This window comes from Arachis hypogaea, chromosome 10 (genome assembly GCF_003086295.3).
Source record: "Arachis hypogaea cultivar Tifrunner chromosome 10, arahy.Tifrunner.gnm2.J5K5, whole genome shotgun sequence".
In the NCBI taxonomy this organism is placed as follows: Eukaryota; Viridiplantae; Streptophyta; class Magnoliopsida; order Fabales; family Fabaceae; genus Arachis; species Arachis hypogaea.
In genome coordinates, this window is record NC_092045.1 from 73,497,906 (window position 1) to 73,521,463 (window position 23,558).

A 23,558-nucleotide genomic window follows, 5' to 3' on the forward strand; every position below is an offset into this window, starting at 1 on the left:
ACAAATGAGATGAGGGAAGGCTAACCTTGCCAAGGTAGAGGACTTGTCCGCCACCTTATAAAGCTCTTGAGCTATAACCTCATGAACTTCTATTCCTTCTCCAATCATGATACTATGAATCATGATAGCCCGGTCTATAGTAACTTCGGACCGGTTGCTAGTGGGAATGATTGAGCGTTGAATGAACTCCAACCATCCCCTAGCCACAGGTTTGAGGTCATGCCTTCTCAATTGAACCGGCTTCCCTCTTGAATCTCTCTTCCATTGGGCGCCCTCTTCACATATGACTGTGAGGACTTGGTCCAACCTTTGATCAAAGTTGACCCTTCTAGTGTAAGGGTGTTCATCTCCTTGCATCATGGGCAAATTGAATGCCAACCTTACACTTTCCGGACTAAAATCCAAGTATTTCCCCGAACCATAGTAAGATAATTCTTTGGATCCGGGTTCACACTTTGATCATGGTTCTTGGTGATTCATGCATTGGCATAGAACTCTTGAACCATCAAGATTCCGACTTGTTGAATGGGGTTGGCAAGGACTTCCCAACCTCTTCTTCGGATCTCATGTCGGATCTCCGGATATTCACTCTTTTTGAGTGAAAAAGGGACCTCGGGGATCACCTTCTTCAAGGCCACAACTTCATAGAAGTGGTCTTGATGCACCCTTGAGATGAATCTCTCCATCTCCCATGACTCGGAGGTGGAAGCTTTTGCCTTCCCTTTCCTCTTTCTAGAGGTTTCTCCAGCCTTGGATGCCATAAATGGTTATGGAAAAACAAAAAGCAATGCTTTTACCACACCAAACTTAAAATGTTTGCTCGTCCTCGAGCAAAAGAAGAAAGAAGAGAGTAGAAGAAGAAGAAATGAGGAAGAAGGGAATGGCTTTGTGTTCGGCCAAAAGGGGGAGAAGTGGTGTGTTTGTTGTGTGAAAATGAAGGAGTGAAGGAGGGTTTATATAGGAGAGGGGGAAGGGTAGGGTTCGGTCAAGTGAGGGTGGGTTTGGGTGGGAAAGTGGTTTGAATTTCAATGGTGAGGTAGGTGGGGTTTTATGAAGGATGGATGTGAGTGGTGAAGAGAAAGAAGGGATTTGATAGGTGAAGGGTTTTTGGGGAAGAGGTGTTGAGGTGATTGGTGAATGGGTGAAGAAGAGAGAGAGTGGTGGGGTAGGTGGGGATCCTGTGGGGTCCACAGATCCTGAGGTGTCAAGGAAAAGTCATCCCTGCACCAAATGGCAAGCAAAATCTCGTTTTGTGCCAATTCTGGCGTTAAACGCCGGGCTGGTGCCCATTTCTGCCGTTTAACGCCAAGTGCTTGCCCTTTTCTGGCGTTTAACGCCAGTCTGGTGCCCCTTTCTGGCGTTAAACGCCCAGAATGGTGCCAGACTGGGCGTTAAACGCCCAACAGCTAGCCTCACTGGCGTTTAAATGCCAGTGGGTTCTTCCTCCAGGGTGTGCTGTTTTTCCTTCTATTTTTCATTCTGTTTTTTGCTTTTTTCATTGATTTTGTGACTTCTTATGATCATCAACCTACAAAAAAAATATAAAATAACAAAAGAAAATAGTTAATTATAAAACATTGGGATGCCTTCCAACAAGCGCTTCTTTAATGTCATTAGCTTGACAGAGGACTCTCATGGAGCCTCAGAAATGCTCAGAGCTATGTTGGAACCTCCCAACACCAAACTTAGAGTTTGAATGTGGGGGTTCAACACCAAACTTAGAAGTTGGTTGTGGCCTCCCAACACCAAACTTAGAGTTTGACTGTGGGGGCTCTGTTTGGCTCTGTTTTGAGAGAAGCTCTTCATGCTTCCTCTCCATGATGACAGAGGGATATCCTTGAGCCTTAAACACCAAGGATTCTTCATTCACTTGAATGATCAACTCTCCTCTATCAACATCAATCACAGCCCTTGCTGTGGCTAGGAAGGGTCTGCCAAGGATGATGGATTCATCCATGCACTTCCCAGTCTCTAGGACTATGAAATCAGTAGGGATGTAATGATCATCAACTTTAACCAGAACATCCTCTACAAGTGCATGGGCTTGTTTTCTTGAATTGTCTGCCATCTCTAGTGAGATTTTTGCAGCTTGCACCTCAGAGATCCCTAACTTCTCCATTACAGAGAGAGGCATGAGGTTTACACTTGACCCTAAGTCACACAAGGCCTTCTTGAAGGTCATGGTGCCTATGGTACAAGGTATTGAAAACTTCCCAGGGTCCTGTCTCTTTTGAGGCAGGTTCTGCCTAGACAAGTCATCCAGCTCTTTGGTGAGCAAAGGAGGTTCATCCTCCCAAGTCTCATTTCCAAATAACTTGTCATTCAGCTTCATGATTGCTCCAAGGTATTTAGCAACTTGCTCTTCAGTGACATACTCATCCTCTTCAGAGGAAGAATACTCATCAGAGCTCATGAATGACAGAAGTAAGTCCAATGGAATCTCTATGGTCTCATTTTGAGCCTCAGATTCCCATGGTTCCTCATTGGGGAACTCATTGGAGGCCAGTGGACGTCCATTGAAGTCTTCCTCAGTGGCGTTCACTGCCTCTCCTTCCTCCCAAAATTCGGCCATGTTGATGGCCTTGCACTCTCCTTTTGGATTTTCTTCTGTATTGCTTGGGAGAGTACTAGGAGGGAGTTCAGTAATTTTCTTGCTCAGCTGACCCACTTGTGCCTCCAAGTTTCTAATGGAGGACCTTGTTTCAGTCATGAAACGTTGAGTGGTTTTGATTAGATCAGAGACCATGGTTGCTAAGTCAGAGGTATTCTGCTTAGAACTCTCTGTCTGTTGCTGAGAAGATGATGGAAAAGACTTGCTATTGCTAAACCTGTTTCTTCCACCATTATTATTGTTGAAACCTTGTTGAGGTCTTTGTTGATCCTTCCATGAGAAATTTGGGTGATTTCTCCATGAAGGATTATAGGTGTTTCCATAGGATTCTCCCATGTAGTTCACCTCTTCCATTGAAGGGTTCTCAGGATCATAGGCTTCTCCCTCAGATGAAGCCTCCTTAGTACTGCTTGGTGCATTTTGCATTCCAGACAGACTTTGAGAAATCATATTGACTTGTTGGGTCAATATTTTGTTCTGAGCCAATATGGCATTCAGAGTGTCAATCTCAAGAACTCCTTTCTTCTGACTAGTCCCATTGTTCACAGGATTCCTTTCAGAAGTGTACATGAATTGGTTATTTGCAACCATTTCAATCAGTTCTTGAGCTTCAGTAGGCGTCTTCTTCAAATGAAGAGATCCTCCAGCAGAGCTATCCAAAGACATCTTGGATAGTTCAGAGAGACCATCATAGAAAATACCTATGATGCTCCATTCAGAAAGCATATCAGAAGGACACTTTCTGATTAATTGTTTGTATCTTTCCCAAGCTTCATAGAGGGATTCTCCTTCCTTCTGTCTGAAGGTTTGGACTTCCACTCTAAGCTTACTCAATTTTTGAGGTGGAAAGAACTTTGCCAAGAAGGCATTGACTAGCTTTTCCCAAGAGTCCAGGCTTTCTTTAGGTTGAGAGTCCAACCATGTCCTAGCTCTGTCTCTTACAGCAAAAGGGAATAGCATAAGTCTATAGACCTCAGGGTCAACCCCATTAGTCTTGACTGTGTCACAGATTTGCAAGAATTCAGCTAAAAACTGATGAGGATCTTCCAATGGAAGTCCATGGAACTTGCAATTCTATTGCATTAGAGAAACTGATTGAGGCTTAAGCTCAAAGTTGTTTGCTCCAATGGCAGGGATAGAGATGCTTCTCCCATAAAAGTCGGGAGTAGGTGCAGTAAAGTCACCCAGCACCTTCCTTGCATTGTTGGCATTGTTGTTGTTTTCGGCTGCCATAGGTTCTTCTTCTTTGAAGAATTCGGTTAGGTCCTCTACAGAGAGTTGTGTCTTAGCTTCTCTTAGCTTTCTCTTCAAGGTCCTTTCAGGTTCAGGATCAGCCTCAACAAGAATGTTTTTGTCTTTGCTCCTGCTCATAAGAAAGAGAAGGGAACAAGAAAATGTGGAATCCTCTATGTCACAGTATAGAGATTCCTTTAGGTGTCAGAGGAAAAGAAAAGTAGAAGACAGAAGTAGAAAATTCGAACTTATCAAAGGAGATGGAGTTCGAATTTTGCATTAAGGAATAGTGTTAGTCCATAAATAGAAAGATGTGAGAAGAAGGGAAGTAATTTTCGAAAATTAAGTGAAAGATTTTGAAAACATTTTTGAAAAACTTTGATTGATTTTCGAAAATGAAAGTGGAAAAGAAATCAAGTGATTTTTGAAAAAGATTTTGAAATTAGAAATCAAAAAGATTTGATTGAAACTATTTTGAAAAAGATGTGGTTAAGAAGATATGATTAGTTTTAAAAAGATGTGATTGAGAAGATATGATTTGAAAAACATTTTAAAAAGATTTGATTTTGAAAATCAATGACTTGGCTAACAAGAAAAGATATGATTCAAACATTAAACCTTCCTCAACAGAAAAGGCAACATACGTGAAATGCTGAATCAAATCATTAATTGATAGCAAGTATTTTTTTTTTAAAAATAGAAAGAAATCAATTTTGAAAAAGATTTGATTGAAAAGATATGATTTGAAAAAGATTTGATTTTGAAAAACTTTGAAAACTTGAAAAAAAATTGCATTGAAAACAGAATCTTCCCTCTTGTGCCATCCTGGCGTTAAACGCCCAGAATGGTGCACATTCTGGCGTTTAACGCCCAAAACTATACCCTTTTGGGCGTTAAACGCCCAACCAGGTACCCTGGCTGGCGTTTAAACGCCAGTCTGTCCTTCTTCACTGGGCGTTTTGAACGCCCAGCTTTTTCTGTGCAATTCCTCTGCTGTATGTTCTGAATCTTCAATTCTCTGTATTATTGACTTGATGAGACACAAATAAAAAATATTTTTGGATTTTTAATAATCAAAATGCAACTAAAATCAAATAACAATGCATGCAAGACACCAAACTTAGCAGTTTGTATACTATTGACACTAATGAAAATGCATATGAGACACATAAAACACTCAAGTTAAGAGAATTCAAAGATCAGAGTAAGAAATCATCAAGAATTATTTGAAGATCCTTAAGACACATGAATGAATGCATGCAGAACAAAAACATGCAATTGACACCTAACTCAAAATGAGAATAGAGTCTCAACAGGAAAAATATTTTTGGTTTTTATGATTTTGTAATTTTTTTTTGTGTTTTTCAAAAATTAAGTGGAAAAAGAAAATAAAGGTATCAAAATTCTTAATGAGAATTCCAGGAATCATGCAATGTTAGTCTAAAGCTTCAGTCTAAAGAAATTAGACATGGCTGAACAAGCTTCAGCAGGACATTGCATTCAAGAGCTAAATTGATGAAAATCAATCAGCTTTGGTGATGATAAGAACATCACCTTGAAACACTAGAATTCATTCTTAAGAACTCTGAAGAAAAATACCTAATCTAAGCAACAAGATGAACCGTCAGTTGTCCAAACTCAACAATCCCCGGCAACGGCGCCAAAAACTTGGTAGCGCGAAATTGTGATCAATACTTTTCACAAATCAAATAATCCTTGGTAATGAAACCAAAAACTTGGTGTTCAATACCATGGCATAAACACAACTTCGCACAACTAACCAGCAAGTGTACTGGGTCGTCCAAGTAATAAACCTTACGCGAGTAAGGGTCGATCCCACAGAGATTGTTGGTATGAAGCAAGCTATGGTCACCTTGTAAATCTTAGTCAGGCAAACTCAAATGGGTATGGTGATAAACGCATAAAACATAAAGATAAAGATAGAGATACTTATGTAATTCATTGGTAGGAATTTCAGATAAGCGTATGAAGATGCCTTCCCTTCCGTCTCTCTGCTTTTCTACTGTCTTCATCCAATCCTTCTTCCTCCTTTCCATGGCAAGCTTAAGCAAGGGTTTCACCGTTGTCAGTGGCTACCTCCATTCCTCTCAGTGGAAATGTTCAACGCACCCTGTCACGGCACGGCTATCCATCTGTCGGTTCTCAATCAGGCCGGAATAGAATCCAGTGATTCTTTTGTGTCTGTCACTAACGCCCCGCCCTCAGGAGTTTGAAGCACGTCACAGTCATTCAATCATTGAATCCTACTCAGAATACCACAGACAAGGTTAGACCTTCCGGATTCTCTTGAATGCCGCAATCAGTTCTAGCCTATACCACGAAGACTCTGATCTCACGGAATGGCTGGCTCGGTTGTCAGGCGAGCACTCGGTTGTCAGGCGATCAACCATGCATTGTGTATCAGGAATCCAAGAGATATTCACCCAATCAAAGGTAGAACAGAGGTGGTTGTCAGTCACACGTTCATAGGTGAGAATGATGATGAGTGTCACGGATTATCACATTCATCAAGTTGAAGAACAAGTGATATCTTAGAACAAGAACAAGCGGAATTGAATAGAAGAACAATAGTAATTGCATTAATACTCGAGGTACAGCAGAGCTCCACACCTTAATCTATGGTGTGTAGAAACTCCACCGTTGAAAATACATAAGAACAAGGTCTAGGCATGGCCGAATGGCCAGCCTCCCAAAGAGGGTTCAATCATAAAAACATGATCAAAAAGCTCTAAAGATTGAAAGCTCTCCTAATACAATAGTAAAAGGTCCTACTTATAGAAAACTAGTAGCCTAGGGTGTACAGAGATGAGTAAATGACATAAAAATCCACTTTCGGGCCCACTTGGTGTGTGCTTGGGCTGAGCAATGAAGCATTTTCGTGTAGAGAGTCCTCTTGGAGTTAAACGCCAGCTTTGGTGCCAGTTTGGGCGTTTAACTCCCATTCTTGTGCCAGTTCCGGCGTTTAACGCTGGAATTCCTGAGGGTGACTTTGAACGCCAGTTTGGGCCATCAAATCTTGGGTAAAGTATGGATTATCATATATTTCTGGAAAGCCCAGGATGTCTACTTTCCAACGCCGTTGAGAGCGCGCCAATTGGGCTTCTGTAGCTCCAGAAAATCCACTTCGAGTGCAGGGAGGTCAGAATCCAACAGCATCTGCAGTCCTTTTTAGTCTCTGAATCAGATTTTTGCTCAGGTCCCTCAATTTCAACCAGAAAATACCTGAAATCACAGAAAAACACACAAACTCATAGTAAAGTCCAGAAAAGTGAATTTTAACTAAAAACTAATAAAAATATACTAAAAACTAACTAAATCATACTAAAAACATACTAAAAACAATGCCAAAAAGCGTACAAATTATCCGCTCATCAATAATATGCTAGTGTTAAACTTTTCTTCAACAACTCTGTACTCCCCACGTACTCTCCCAAATTTTATCTATTACGATTGGCCTTCTCTGTTCACACGGGTTTGATTATACCTAATTTTTCCAATATTCCAAGTAAGATTTTACTGCTAGCTCTATCTCTATCTTTTCTTTTCCAAAATCTTTTCTTTTCTATCTTTATCCCATCTTTTCTTTTCCAATATCTTTTCTTTTCTATCTTTATCCTATCTTTTCTTTTTTTATAGCTTATTTGTTGATCGTTGACAACCTTAGCACTCAATACTTGAATTTTTCAATTTGTATCATTATGGCAACCTCAAGCCACCATCTGTCAACAATTCCTCCTTCTTCATCTAAAGCAGCCACTTGCGATAAACCTGTTATCAAGAATGGCAAGAATTTTTCTCCTGAACCAGAGGCCTCAGAATCGAAGACATGGGAATCTCAGGTGCTACTCCCTTTAACCATTGACGGTATAGATTCGGCTTTTGTTGGTCCTATTATTTCTCTTGAAGTGGCAAATAAGATAAAAAAAATATTTTTCCTGGTCACCCTCAAAGAAGGCCCGTCACTTTTCAAGACTCCATTCTCATTAGATACTTCGATTCCAACAACAGGCTATTCAGAAATTCCCCAAAGACCAACATTGGAGGTTACCACGGTTGGTTAAGTAGGGTTGAAACTGAGAAGACGACCTTGTGGAAAGAGATTGGGATATATGACCTAATTCAGCTTAGTAAAATCACCTACACTGTTAATTCAGGATTAATGGGAGGTGCATTGTACTTTTGGGACGAGACTTCTCATACATTTCACACCTCCTATGGTATGATTACTCCTACTCTTCTAGATGTAGCTGCAATAACTGGCCTATCTCCCTTAGGAGAGGAAATTTTAACCACTACCTGGTCAACCACAGGTGCTAAGTATGCCATTGACATTTCTTCTACTACTTACCAGAGTTTCATTCTTAATAACAGAGGTCGAGATGGAGAACCTGTTTTTGATAATGAGCACATAGCCTTCCTTCTCTATTGGTTGAGTGGCGTTGTTTTCTGTGCCAGAAATATTCAAGTTGAAATCGCCTATGTCCCATTAGCCGTTATGTTAGCTGAAGGCAAAAGGCTGTGTTTGGCCAAATTGTTCCTAGCTCGACTATATCTCACTCTAGATTGGATCACAGCCCATATGAGGGAAAAGAAAAGAATCACTAATGCTGATGGTCCCATTTGGTTTTTTCAATTGTGGTTATCCGCTATTTTTGAATCCGAGCTACAATCGCGTTCAACCCAAAAAAGTCTTACGGATTCTGCGATTGTCGGACAACGTTTGCTCAATTTAGTCTTTCCTGATAGGTTGATGCCTTCACATGATAAGATGAAACACTTCTTCCGCACTTTTTATTACTTGCCAGAGAAAGACCACAACGTCAATTTGACTCCTTTTGCTAATTGTCAAACTGGTCCAGAATGGTTGACGCAATCTCTTACCCCAGCTGGGGTTACACAAAAAGAAAGCATCATTATTTGGTCACAGTTCTTAACTCCTCAATTACTTTTTGCTGGATTCCCAGGTGAGAATGACCTAAGAACAGCGGTCTATATGCCAAATGCAGTTTCACGACAATTTGGGTTAGCTCAAGCTATTCCGTCTCCATATCATTTTCAAGAATCACAACCCTCGCATGTCAAAACTATTTCATTAGAAGACATGCTGCGTATTCAGAAAGATAATGCTGTACGGAGAAATAAATTCCACCTATTCCCTTTCAAGCCTTGCCCATTGACCACCTATTCATTCTTTTCTTGGTGGAAAAACTATTACTCCTCTATTGAAGTTGCTTTCAGTACTTACTGTCAAAGGATGACCACCGTTCTTGTAATGCAACAAGTGAGAAGAGCGAAAAAAGGTAATTACTACTAAACTATTTGCTCATTCCATTATTATTATTACTATTAGTTAAGGTAATTTCCTCTATTAGTAACATGTCCTCTCTGTGTTGTTACTATCCATTTTCTTCATATACAATGCCTTCTAATGCTATCACAATGGCACCTGTTTTAATTATTATTATTATTATTATTATTATTATATATATATATATATTATTACAGAGAACACAACTACCCCACTTGCCGCAAATCCTCTTTTGAGAAAGTCTTCTAGTAAGCTTATAGGAAAAAAGAAATGCAATTTTAATAGCTCAAACCATCTGGTAAAAAGAAGACTTGAACCAATTGAAGTTTCAGTATCTTCAAGTAGTAATGATAAGAATGACATATCAAATACATCCAATGACAATCTTGATGGACTGGTAATTTCTCAACACAATAAAAGGGACAACGAGAACATCTCGTCAAGTGATGAATCAGTCAGTAAATTCTCTTCGGAAGAAGATGTCAATGCTCTTAGCCCCAATGACCGGCTTGCTTCTCAGGTATTCTTATACATTTTCACATTGAAATAACATCATCTTAAAGAACTTACATGGTGATGGTATACTCATGTTGAGTCCCCTTTTATTACCTTTGTCCTCATTTTACTTTTTGATTTAGATCACTGTGACTCCTACCATTTCTTTGATCGTGCCTAATACTGAAAATATGATGGCTGCCATATCTAATAAACCTATGCCCAAAACCAATGCAAATAAGGTATGGCATGTCATTTAGCCTGATGGTTGGTATCTCCTCCTTGTATCTTCCTTAGTTTTGTGTTAACGTTTGCTTTTGTATTTTTGTCTAGCTTCAAGCTTCTGAACTCCCCCCAAGTGAGCGGTCAGAAAAATAAATACCCATCACTTCCATCCATGCTCAGACCCCTAATGTGGTGAATGATTTATTGGCTGATTTAGAAAGTTTAAATGAAGCATATGCATATAGCATGGATACACAGAAGGCCATAGTTGAATCTTGTTCCACCATTCAAAGTCACCCTTCAACAGAGCAGCCCCATACTATTCCTCCCACAACCAAGATTGTTGACACTTCCATCCTGCTTCCATTAAGCCAACAACTCAGTGTCATTCTATCCAAACCTGTTTTGACACTTGCTACGGATCCGCAGTTTAAGGCTCAGCTTTCTGATATTCTTCAAACTTTTTCAACTACACCACATCTTGAGACTACTGATCCTTTGTTGGCTCACTTGCGGATGGTCTATGAGGATCTTTATGCCAAATTTTCAGATTCTCAAGCAGCCATCTCATCGTGTCAACAATTAACTGAATATCTTTCTAAGTTGAAACAAGACACCTCCTCTTTTGAGACTGTCAAAGTTACCCTAACTGTCCATATTACAAAAGCTAAAGATCAGGGTCATGAGCTATCTGAGGAGATTCGAGACTTAGAACAACAGCTGGATGTCAAGAGAGGAGTAAAAAGTAGGCTGGACGTTGCTTTGACAAAGAATGAGGCTCAATTTGCCAAAGCAAGTAGCATGCTTGACAGTAGTAATGCAGCTCTACAGTCACTTGAAGAGAAGATGCTCTCCACACAGGAAGCTGCCAAAGAAGCCAGAAACTTCCAAACCGCTCTCCAAGCTGAAGTTATTCGCTTGAAGGAGATCTTTGAATCCTAGTCTTGCATTTCTTGTGTGAACCTTTGTGATTTTAATATGTGTCTGCAATCTTTACTCTTTGAACCTTCAGAATTTTGTTTATTATTTGCTTTTGAATGCACTCTATCCTTACTTTGGAGATTGGACACTTGCTATTTTGTTTTATAAAAATAAATGCCTACTAGTAATAGACTTAACAGAATTTCTAAGTCTATAAAATTTTTACATTATTAGTTGAACTGTTAGTGGGGTCTATTCTTTTGTATGAAATAGTCTTGACTCTCAATAGTTAATATCTCCACACTAACATTCTCAATAGTTAATATCTCCACACTAACATAAATATCTCCACACTAACATTCCAATAGTCTTGACTCCAAGCGCTAATAGACTCAACAGAATTTCTAAGTCAATTAGGCTCTTGTATTTATGAAGTGCATACCCAAATGTCAATGAGAGATTATTTTTGTCCAAGATTTTAAACCTGATGCTTTGGACACATATTTGTCTCATAATCTTAATGCTTTACACTGTCAGTAGAACTTGCAATTCAAAGAAATCACAAGGACATGTTAGCTTTTACGAACTGAATTGAAAATATTAATTAGCTCTTTACTTTTTCCTTTGACACTTCAACTAGATATTTTTGTGTCTTTAAGCATGTGGAATGTTTATCTCATGTATGTCTGGCCTATATACTTTTAAATATTTTCCATTTATTGAAGAAATTCTTCTTCGTGATCCGATTTCAATAATCTTATAGGCATTTCCAGGGTAAACCTTGTCAACTACATAAGGTCCTTCCCAAGTTGGAGACCACTTACCATAAGTTTTTGACTTTCTTTCTATAGGCAAGATTGTTTTCCACACTAAATCTCCAACTGCAAATGTCTTTGCTTTAACACGGCGGTTGTATGATTTTGACATAATCTCTTTTTGTCGAATCACCCGCTCTAAAGCTCTTAACCTTTCGTCATCTAGTTCATTAAGCTCATCATGCAAAGAATCCCAATAATCTACTACTGGTATCTCATCTTGTCTAGCCACCCTTATACTTTGCAGATTAATATCAATTGGCAACACTGCATCATGACCATAAACTAACTTATACGGGGTGGTTCTAGTAGATCCTCTCGGAGAATTTTGGTAAGCCCAAAAACTTGACTGAGAGTTTGGTGCCAATTTCTTGGCTGCCTTCCAATGTGTTTTTTAATTAATGCAATCAGAATTTTATTCGCTGCCTCCACTTGTCCATTGGCTTGGGCATAATATGGTGTAGAAGAAAGCATTTTTATATCCCTAGATTTGGCATATTCCATGACCTTTTTCCCAATAAACATGGTTCCTTGATCAGTGGTAATAGACTGAGGAATTCCAAACCTATGCACAATATGCTCCTCAATAAATCTATTATTTCATTGTAAGTCACCTCCCTTAGAGGGATAGCCTCTACCCATTTAGAGAAATAATCAACACCAACCAAAATGAACTTATGACCTTTAGAAGTAGGTAGGTGAATCTGTCCGATAAGATCTAGAGCCCAACCTCTAAATGGCCATGGCTTAATTATAACATGCAATTCTGACGCTGGAATATGTTGAAGCTTCCATGTTTTTGGCATTCTTCACAGGACCTGGCATAGTTTATACAATCTCTTTGAATAGTTGGCCAATACAATCTTCTCCTATTTATCACCCATTTCATTTTTTCCCTTGATTGATGGGCACCACAAATTCCCTCATGCACTTTAGCAAGAGTCAAGTACGCTTCTTTTTCTCCCAAACATGTCTAGAGGTTTCCATCAACAGATTTCTTAAACAAGACATTACTTATTAGAACATAACTTTGAGCCCTATATTTAAGTTTTCTATCGACACTAAGACTTGGATTTTTTAAATATTCTACAATTGGTACTCTCCAATCTTCTGGGTCTAGTTTTTCTAATGACAACACTTCTCTTTCTCTCAAAGGCATAAATATGTCCTTTATCCTTACCAATTTTTCTAGTGTTGAGGGCTTGATCTTATATCTTGAAGCAATTTGAGCTAATTCATTTGCTTCTTGATTTAACTCCCTTGGAACATGCCTTACAATGACACTATCAAATTTACTCAACAACTCTGTAGTCACATTGAAATACTTTCTTAAATTTTCACTAACACACCTATATTCAAGTGATACTTGACGGACTACATGCTGTGAATCTCCAAAAATTTTCACATTTTTAACTTCTCTTTCTAATAATAATTCCAGTCCCATTATTAATGCTTCATACTCTGTCTCATTGTTGGAACATGAATAATTCAATTCAAAGAGGAATTTACTTGGCTCACCACTTGGAGAAATAATTAAAATTCCTATACCAACACCACCCTTATGGCATGAACCGTCAAAATATAATTTCCAAGGCACCAAACTAACGAAACTCAGTAAATTCTCATCAATGTCAATACAAGGGTGATCAACCAGGAAATCGGCTAGAACCTGACCCTTAACCGCTCTTGCAGGAATAAAATGTAAAGAAAATTCTGTTAAGGCCAGCATCCATTTTCCTAGTCTACCATGCAATATTGGAGAAGACAACATATATTTAAGAACATCAAACTTAGAAATTACATAAACATTCCTAGGAATTAGATAGTACTTAAGTTTTAAATAGGAAAAATATAAAGCTAAACAAAGTTTCTCAATTGGAGAATAACGGCTCTCAACATCATTTAGCACACGACTTAGATAATAAATCACTCTCTCGTTGCCATTCTCATCTTCTTGAGCCAGCATTCCACCAATTGTTACTTCAGAAGCTAACACGTAAAGTTTTAGAGGTGCTCCGTGCCTTGGAGGTGTCATAATAGGAGGATTAGTCAAATACTGCTTGATGTTGTCAAAAGCTTCTTAATGCTCTGTTTTCCATTGGAACTCTTCCTCTTTTTTCAACTTGATCAGAGGCGCAAAAATCTTGGTTTTTCCTGACAGCTTGGAAATGAACCTTCTAAGGTAATTGACCTTCCCTAAAAATGCTTGCAGTTGCTTTTTGTTAGCTGGAGGAGGAGCCTCTAAGATAGCCTTTGCCTTATTTTTGTCAATTTCAATCCCTTTTTTCTGCACCAAGAAACCAAGAAAATTTCCTGCACTCACACCAAAGGCACATTTTAATGGATTCATTTTTAAATTTTCTAGATGCTCTTTTTTAACATTTGATTTGACAACCACATCATCAACATAAATTTCCATAAAATTTTCAATAAAGTCATGAAAAATTTTATTCATCGCCCTTTGATAAGTTGCACCAACATTTTTTAACCCAAATGGCATCACAACCCATTCAAAAGTTTCTAAAGCACCTGGACACCTAAATGCTGTTTTTGACACATCTTCCTCAACTATGTATATTTGATTATAACCTGAATATCCATCCATAAAATTTAACATTTCATGACCAGTAGTAGAATCTATCAACATATCAACTATAGGCATTGGATATTCATCTTTTGGTGTTGCAGAATTTAAATCTCTAAAATCAATGCAAACCCTTAATTTTTCATTGTTTTTCATGACAGGGACAATATTAGAAATCCAGTTGACATACATTGCTGTTCTTATAAACTTAGCCTTAAGAAGTCTTTCAATTTCTTCTTTAATATTCTATACGACTTCAGGAGCAAATCTCCTTGGTGGCTGCTTGACATGTTTAACATTAGCTTTCAATGGCAATTGATGTTCTACCAATTCACAACTCAAGCCTGGCATCTCTGCATAATCCCATGCAAAACAATCGCAATATTCCTTCAAAATCTCCACCAATTCTTTTTTGAAATCATCAGGCAGCATCTTGCTCACATATGTTGGTCTAGGATAATCACCATTACCAATATCTACTTCCTCCAAAGGATCCTGCACTTCAACCTTTTTTACAGTGTCAGTATTATTATTTTTTTCAAAACCTAAAGGACCATCATCATATATACAATCATAAGGTACACTGTCAGTGCACCCTTCTCTGTCTGCCATATAGGCTGACAGCCGAGCCAGTTGGCTCATCAAGCTCATATAAGTTTCTTCTGAGGCCGCATTCGGCCCGGCCTTAGGGACCAAAATAAAACCATTCATATCTATTTTGCACATCTCAATATTTTCAGGATTAAATGCATTGGTGTCAACTGTCAGCGGCTTGACTCCAGGATTATACATCCTGAACTCCACATGCATCTCATCGTAGTAACAGGTACTATTGTCTGCAAGAACTTCTTCTACTCCTCCATCTTCATTCCAGAAAATCAATTTTTGATGAAAAGTGGATGGAATAGCACCCATTCCATGAATCCAATCACGTCCCAAAAGCAAGTTAAAACCAGCCTTTGAAGGAACCACAACAAATAGAGTTGGCCTATTGACAAAACCAACCTCAATTGACAGCAGAACCACACCTCTAAGAGAAGAAGTCTTTCCATTAAAATCTGTCACCCTAATGCTACTTTTAATCAGATCTTTTTCAGTCTTTCCAAGCCTTCCCATCATTCTTTCAGGCATGAGATTAACAGCAGCTCCCCCGTCAACCAAAATCTTATTGACTATCCTTCCGTCAACACGAGCCTTGATATGCAGTGGACGTAAGTGTTCCTTATCATTTTCAGTAGGCTTCTCAAATAATCCTCCACCACACATATTGTCGTCTAGCAATAAGCATTCGCTTCCAGGAAAGACATCATAACAATCATCTTCTAATGACTCTACTTCCTGGACTTGACTATACTCCTCAGCCAGTATTGACACCACAGCTATAGGTTGCTTAACACCAAATATTGCTTCTAAGCTGTCATCAAAACCAGTGTCAAAATTATCAGTAATTAAATCTTCATCCTTTTCTCCCTTGTTTTCAACCATTACCCTCTTCCCAGCAAGATTCTTCTTGACATTTTTATTGCATTTAGGGTGATTAGAAGAATTGCCTGTTTCTGCAGACTTGGCCATGGTTAGCAAAGGAGGAAAATCTACTCCGTGTCCCTTGTATGGATCCAAAGGAACATACTCAGGTATATTCTCTTTCTGCTCAAAAATTGTAAAAGGAAAATATTTTGAAATATTTTGACAATTTGGCCAAGGAGAATAATTAGGAACCTGTTGCATGTTAGGATTATAACAAGAATAAATTGGCTTTGAGGGAATAGGCACATTTTTTGGAATATATATACTACCTCCGTCTTGTGCATGATTCATGTTCCATAACTGAGACTCATAGTACCTGGGCTTGAAAGGTCTAGCCTTCACCCATTTGTTTTTTCCTCTTGCAAAAGTAGTAGGTTGATTCTGCATATTTCTCACATTCTGGACCCATTTATTGTTTGAGATTTTGGTGGGAGGAACTCTTGTCTTTTGAGAAAATCCATCAGGTCTTCCATCAATCATGACCACAGTCTTCATCTTCTGGTTGACGGGTTGTACTCCAGTGTTATTGACGCACTTGTTCAAATGAGTTTGACCGTCCAACTTTTGTTTTTCCTCGGCTATCTTCCGCTTTAGCTCGTTAGTTTCATTTTCTTTTTCAACAATCTTCTTTCTCAACTCAGCCTTTTCTTTCTCTTCAATTTTGTACTTTTCAAACTCTTGCAGCTTCCTTGTCAAAAACAGCATTGCACTTTGGGCACATGGTGATGGTGCTGTCAGATTCTTTAATTCTTAACAAAAAATCTAACAGATCCTCACCAGGACGAGGATAAACTAGCTTCTTATCCTGCTCAAAGACTCTCAGGTCTTTATTTTCAGCACTAACCATTGTGGCATCAACTTCTACCATGTTGATTGACAAATTGAATGGCTCGACATAATTTGAGTTAGCAGCAAATGATTCGGTGTCCACCTTCATAGTAGTTTTATCCTCAAACTTCAATCTTCCCTCCTCAATTGCCTTTTGTATCAAGTCCCTGAAACGGACGCAATTGTTAGTGGTATGCGAAAATACCTAATGAAACTTACAAAATTTCTTATTCTTTATTTCATCAGTTGTAGGTATCTTTTTTTCTTCAGGTAAAATAAGCTGCTTATCTTTTAATAAAACCTCAAATATTTGATCTGCCTTAGAAATATCAAAAGAATAAGTCTTATTTTCAACTTTAGAATAAGAAGAAACTTTTTCTTTTCCTTTAACAGGCTTCAAAGATTTGCATACATAAGGAGGACCTCCACATAATTCGGCAATATAAATCTCTTTCTCATCTGAATCACTACTATCGAAAAAACAATCAACATATGCAACCTTTTTTGAACCCTTTTTAAAATTTTCTTTTTCTTTCTTAATTTGTTCTATCTGTCTTACTCTCTCAGCTAATTGGGAAAGATCTAAAATATGTAAAATATGTTGATTAACAAGTTTCTTCCTAACTCTAAATTCTAGCCCATTAGTAGCCATTTTGACAACTTCAGATTCTGGAATTGGAGTAAAACATTTATTCCTCATGTTTCTAAACCGTGCCAAATAAGTGTCAATGGATTCTCCTTCTGCACACTTGACAGAGAATAAATCTGTAAGACTAACTTTCAATTCACCTTGAAAAAATTGATCATGAAAATTTCTTTCTAACTGCGCCCAAGAATGAATAGAATTTGGTCTCAAATTGGAGAACCATGTAAATGCATTTTTTGTTAAAGAAGAAGGAAAGTATCTCATCTTGAGATATTCATTAGAAGCCGCTTCCCCAATTTCAACAGTATATCGAGCAATGTGCTCTACTGTAGACTCATTTTCTTCTCCATTTTGTAAGAGATTTTGAAATTTTTCAACCCCTTGGGAGCTCTACTTGTTGGACACATTCAGGAAAAGCAGATACAAAATATGACCTATTTAAGCAACCAACATTAAATCCCAAACGGTTTAAAACTTGTTCAACATTTCTTGCTAGATTATAATGCCCCCTAAGTTGTTTTGCCTAAGTCTTTCTAACATATCATCAGCATTTTGACCATGTCTAGGCATATGGACATCATAATTAGGAATTGCTCCACCATTTTGATTGACATTATCAAATCTTAAACCCTGATTATCATTTTCTTCTAAATTTACCACAGTAGCAATCCTATTGACTTGCCTATTTAATTGTTCAATTTTAGTGTTTGTGTTTTCTAAAAAAGGATTTAAAACTGTCACCATTTGATGAGTTAACATGTTTACTAGATCATGGTGGCTTTCATCCACCTGTTGCCTAATATTTGCTAAAGATCCCACAGTTTGACTAGGTTGGTTAACAGGCATTGCTCTTGACATGTCAGGAAATACAGGTCTGGAATTTTCTACCTTAGTGACAGTGGACGTAGTAAAATTAGATACACTGTTATTTCCTGTATTAATAGCATGTGAAAAATTTTGTTGTGATACGTGTGAACCTAACACCCCAGAAACAGGTACATTTGACATGCCATATGGATTTTGATAAAGAGGATTTTGAAAAGTTGAGTAAAGAGACACAGGTAATCCCTGTGTCACCATGGAGGGGACATACCCCGATGGCAAGCCATATGGCGGCCACCCCACGGTATTTATGTGAGTTGCATTTAACCTTGTATGGGCATGGCCAACGCCATCATGCCTCACTGACATCAAGGTAGGCTCTGCATTTGAAATCACAGGAGAATTCCCAGATTCATTTCCTCTAATCTCATCACTAGAAGTTGAAGAAGATGCTGCAGAAGTATTTGACATGCCAACTGACGCTGATTTCCTTGGCTCTGGACGCATGAACTTACCACTGCGCAACCACATGCAAATTCAAAACTCTTGATTTTTCTTTTGACAAACTACAATCTATTGACAATGTCCCATGGGGCGCTCAATTTTTTGTTCCATTGTTAACAACAAATAAATCAACAATTTTCGAGTTTTGTTTCACAATCTTAATTTAAGGAGCGAAAACGACTCCTTTTGTGGGTGTCTCAAAGTCTCAATTGTAGTTTCGAAAGTAAAATTAAATATAAAAAGAAAAACATACAAGGTGCTGGAGGAAAAGTAAAATGCAGAAATTAAAACATACAGGAAATTAAAAAGAAGATGAAAGAAGAAACATGAACGTAAAAAAGAAAAAGACGTAAAAGTAAAGGAATTTTATTAATAAAAATTGGGAAAAAGCAAAGTACAAGTGTTTGAGTTCAGAGGAATTACTTAGGATTCCCAATTTTACTCTGTGATGCCAAGGGGCTGAGAGCGTTTTGGGTTTCTAAGTGTTTTCCAAGAAGAACTGAACTGATTACAACGTATTCCTAAAGCTCTATTTATAGACCAGCCTAATCTCAATGGGCAGTTACTCTTTGTACACCACTTGCAGGAAATTTGAATTTCTTATAGCTGTTTCCCGCATTTCTTGCTTGATGCTAATTTCAAAATTTAAATAAATAACTAACTATCAAATGATCTAACTTAATTTAAAATAAATATAAATATTATATATAAAAATATTGCCAAACAACTAATTATTTATTTTTATAATTTTCTTATGAAAATAATATTTTGTCTAACAATATAAAATAAACTTAATTACATAAATTTTAAATCCAAACAAACTGAAATTTTTTATCTAGTCAGGAATCCTTTGTTGGTTTGAGGTGAAGTGAGAAGAAAATTAGTATAATTGTAGAAAATCAAAGAAAAATAAAAAAATAGTGAAATTCACTTAAAAATTTTTTTTCCTTATAACAGAGAAAAATGAAGAAGAAGTTTATTGAATACACTTCTTTTTATCCAAACAATTAAAGAGAAATTAAAATTTTACTACACTTTTTTTTTCATCTTTCCACGTACTTTTACAGTTTACTTCACTTATTTTTTTCTATTCAAACAAAGTCGAATTTTGTTATGTTTCTTGTTTGGGAAGAAAAATTTTAAATAACATAGCATATAAATTCTTTTATTTTTAAAACTTGTTTTTTCTTTTTTGTTAAACTGAAAATAAATGAATTGAAAATATTTAAATTATAAAATAAATAAAATAATTTTAAAAATCCTTAATTATAATTAACTGTTTATTTGATTTTAAAAATCTTAGTTGGTCAGTTGGTTTTGTTATTCTTAATTCAACCATTTTCATTTTGAAAAAAAGAAAAAACATATCATATTCTCATCACTTAATCATAATTAATCATTCAAAAATAATTTTCATTCCAATGGTGCTAGTATCCATCAAGTCAAAATAGTGAAGATTGGAAGAGGCTTCCGGAAAGCATGAGATTGATCCGAGATGAAGACAAATTAAAAAGGAACGGCGAGGATTGAAGGCACATTCCGGAACTTTCATACTTGCTCTCAAACTCTCACGAGCCTTCTCCATTTTTCACTTCCTTGTCACAAACCCCCTCACTCTATATATTCACCACCCATCTCCGCTTCTCAATCAGTGTATTTATTATTGGGTCCATTACTCTTCTTCTTGTTCTCCAATATCCACGCGCTATGGTTATGGCTCAAGCAATGGCAGTGTCGTTGTCAACTACTACTTCTTCTTCTCCCCTGCTGTCCCAAAAAGCAGGGCACTCTGCTTCAACTTCTTCAATGGCCTTCTTTCCGCAGAGGAAACCATTGTCAAGGTTGGGAAGGGTGAGAGCTCAGGCTAATGCCGACAACAAAGACAACTCTGTCGACGTTCATGTTACCAAAGGTAGTAGCAACGACCAAGGCACCGCGGTGGAAAGGAAGCCTCGCAGGCCTGTTATGGACATTTCACCATTCGGTAACTAAACTAACAATTCTTGCGTAGCGTGCGTGTCTCAAATTTATCTGCAAATTAAAACTATCATGTTTATATTTTTTACACATGGCGTATGGCAAATTCGTTTTCGTACCAGAACGAATTGCGTTCCATACTTGTATGTAACTATGGATTAACCATTATAACGATTTTTGTTAATGAAAATTCACTGATCAATAATAAATGTATTTTTATTTGTAGGTCTGTTGGATCCATGGTCACCAATGAGGAGCATGCGGCAAATGCTGGACACAATGGACCGAATTTTCGAAGACACCATGTCAATGTCATTCCCCGGAAGAGCCGCGGGAGGAGCAGGCGAAATTCGAGCCCCGTGGGACATCAAAGATGAAGAGCATGAGATAAAGATGCGGTTCGACATGCCGGGACTATCGAAGGAAGATGTGAAGGTGTCTGTGGAGGATGACATGCTCGTTATCAAAGGTGGTCAAAAGATGGAAGAAGGTGGTGATGATTCTTGGTCTGCAAAGAGCTATAGTTCCTATGATACCCGTTTGATGCTTCCTGATAACTGCCAGAAGGACAAGGTCAAAGGGGAGTTGAAGAATGGTGTGCTTTACATTACAATTCCTAAGACTAAGGTTGAACGCAAGGTCATTGATGTTGATATTCAGTGACATTAAGAATTTAAGATATCAAAAATTTCATAAAGCTTTTGTACACTACTTCTTGTGGAAGCCTATGTGATATATATAAAGGTTACCGTTTGTTAATAATAATGTTATACGCGTTTAGGGTTTAGGTTAATCTCAAAATTACTATCATCATGTTTAATACGAAATTAGTGGTGCTAATTCTAAATTTTTAAATTTGATAATATTTAATTAATTAAAAATTTGAATTTAAAATTTAATTTTACATTTGTTTTAGTTTGTTGTTAGTGTTGTTTAATATATATATTGTTCTCCTATATTTTTTTTTATTTAAAATATCAGATTTATTAAAAATTTTGAAGGGCATGCCAGAATTGAATAAAATAATAGCTTAATAAGCACAATTACCTAGCCTCTATTCTAATCCCAGAAACATACACATGAAATCAGTGAGCCCAACAACGGAATTACCTAACCTCCTATACAAATAGCATACTATATATATAGCCAATATATGAAACTAAGAAAATAAGAGTTCATTGGTAGATCGACCGTGCATTTGGAGCATCAAATTTATGATGAAGCACCAAGCAGATGCCAAAATTAAGGTTCTAGCCTAAACTCTCAAAGTCTAAATATGTCATTTTGTGAGCACAATACTGAATTAACCTAATCTCCATTCCGAGTTAAAAACAAATACAAAACCTAACATAACCGATCCGTGAAAATAAGATTAACATGAATCAAGAAAAGCTTCCAAAAGTGCAAAGAGAATGCTGAAATTTGAAAAACCAGTACTAACTATTTATTCTATATAAGGTCCTATGTCTATATCCCTTACATTCTTCCTTTCTTTTGTCCTTACAAACTTTACGAACCCCCCAAAAGAGAAAATAAAAGCAACAAAGATGGGAGAAGGGAAAGGAAAGATTTAAAACAGCCAAAAAGGAAAAAAAAAACAAAAAAAGACAAATATAAATTTTTCCTTATTCTATATTTGTATGGTACTCAATTTTCTTCAGGTATACAGTCCAATTTTGGCTTCCTATTATTATGAGCACCAACTGTTTGAAGATGAACCTCTGAGAATATATCCTCTACAGAGATCTGTTTGGTCACTAACTGTTGAAGCTGCTGCTTTGTTATGACAACTTTGATCCTCTTTAAGCCATTATTGTTGTTATTATTGTTATTACCTTGCTCTTTGACTCCTTGAGATGGAAGCAAGTAGTATAATCTTCCAGGCTTCAACTCATAATCTGGGGAGAGTGATTCTGAGGATACCTTCGAGATACCAACACTTCCAAAAGCTTGAAAATTTGACAAGATTTCTTTGACATGGATTGGGGTCCTAAATTCTAGGACCTTCCCATCTGGTTTGGCTACCCTCACAACTTTATTACCATGATTTGATGATATACAAGATCCTGAAATGGGTCTACAAAGAGCAAGATAATTTCCCATTTTTGATACAAAAGTGTATGTGGTTTAAGAGAATATAGATGATGAAATTCAAGCCAAGGTTTGTTTGATATAGCTATAGAGATAACTGAATAGAATGATCAACAAAAAATGTGTGTGACAGATTGTGTGAGAGAGAAAGCAGGGGAAGGGAAAGAGAGTTTGAGAGGAAAATATATGTGCGAGTTTATGGGGGATTGAAGGAAAAGCAAAGTGAGATCATGAGATATATAGTGAAGTGGGGTTATGTTAAACATAAAAATAGAGGGGCTTGTTTCGTGTGGAGTGGAGTAGAAAGTTGCCTTTCTGTTGTGAGTAAAAAACTTATGAAATAGGGCAAGAAAAGAGTGAGTATATAGAAAAGGATTAAGAGCAATGCTATTTAACCAAGCATACACTAAAATTAATCACTAATAAATAAAATACATATTAAAATATAAAATAAACACTAAAATAAATTATATAATAATTAATTTTAATATATAAATAATATTTTTATATACTAATAAAATTTTATCATTTTTTATTAATATTTAGTCAATAGTTTAAGAATTATATTTTAAATCTTAAATTTAATAGTATAAAAATAAAATATTAATTTAAAATTTTGACTAATATTAATAAAAAATATTAACTTGTTAATATTTAATTAATACTTTATTTTTATATTATTAAATTTTAAAATTTAAATTTAAGATAACATTTAAAATTTAAAATATTTGATGAAAAATAATAAATTTTAATAATCGTACAACATTATTTTAAATACAAATATATGATAGATTTTGTGTTGGGATGGAAAATGAAATGTTTGTCAACACGCATGGGACATAGGTCGGTTAGTGGAAAGTGGCGCAATTGCATTGCTCATTTTGGCTACTATATTTTAAGGCCCCCTCCACCCTTTAATAATGGATGTAACTATATTCCTATACTTATTG

At 36.9% G+C, this 23,558-nt stretch overlaps 4 protein-coding genes and 1 non-coding gene across 5 annotated transcripts; 2 read left to right on the forward strand and 3 right to left on the reverse strand.

Annotated features, from left to right (window-relative positions):
• The first annotated feature begins 3,331 nt into the window (after positions 1-3,331).
• LOC112719267 (small nucleolar RNA R71) lies at positions 3,332-3,439 on the forward strand. Its single transcript, XR_003161575.1, has one exon. It is a non-coding gene; the product is annotated as a small nucleolar RNA R71 (small nucleolar RNA).
• Positions 3,440-11,468: 8,029 nt separating this feature from the next.
• LOC112717627 (uncharacterized) lies at positions 11,469-12,435 on the reverse strand. Its single transcript, XM_025769607.1, has 2 exons — positions 12,244-12,435; positions 11,469-12,008 (listed from the first exon to the last, which is right to left on the reverse strand). The coding sequence occupies exons 1-2, from the start codon at positions 12,433-12,435 to the stop codon at positions 11,469-11,471; spliced, it is 732 nt and encodes a 243-aa protein (XP_025625392.1).
• Positions 12,436-12,602: 167 nt separating this feature from the next.
• On the reverse strand, positions 12,603-13,664 carry LOC140175666 (uncharacterized). The gene has a single exon (XM_072204199.1). The coding sequence runs from the start codon at positions 13,662-13,664 to the stop codon at positions 12,603-12,605; it is 1,062 nt and encodes a 353-aa protein (XP_072060300.1).
• Positions 13,665-20,082: 6,418 nt separating this feature from the next.
• LOC112715676 (small heat shock protein, chloroplastic) lies at positions 20,083-21,282 on the forward strand. The gene is made up of 2 exons (XM_025767465.3): positions 20,083-20,524; positions 20,744-21,282. Exons 1-2 carry the CDS (start codon positions 20,248-20,250, stop codon positions 21,178-21,180), a joined length of 714 nt encoding a protein of 237 aa, XP_025623250.1. The 5' UTR covers positions 20,083-20,247; the 3' UTR covers positions 21,181-21,282.
• An 882-nt stretch (positions 21,283-22,164) lies between these two features.
• On the reverse strand, positions 22,165-22,620 carry LOC112715677 (uncharacterized). Its single transcript, XM_025767466.3, has one exon. It carries the CDS (start codon positions 22,618-22,620, stop codon positions 22,165-22,167), a length of 456 nt encoding a protein of 151 aa, XP_025623251.1.
• Between the last annotated feature and the right edge of the window lie 938 nt (positions 22,621-23,558).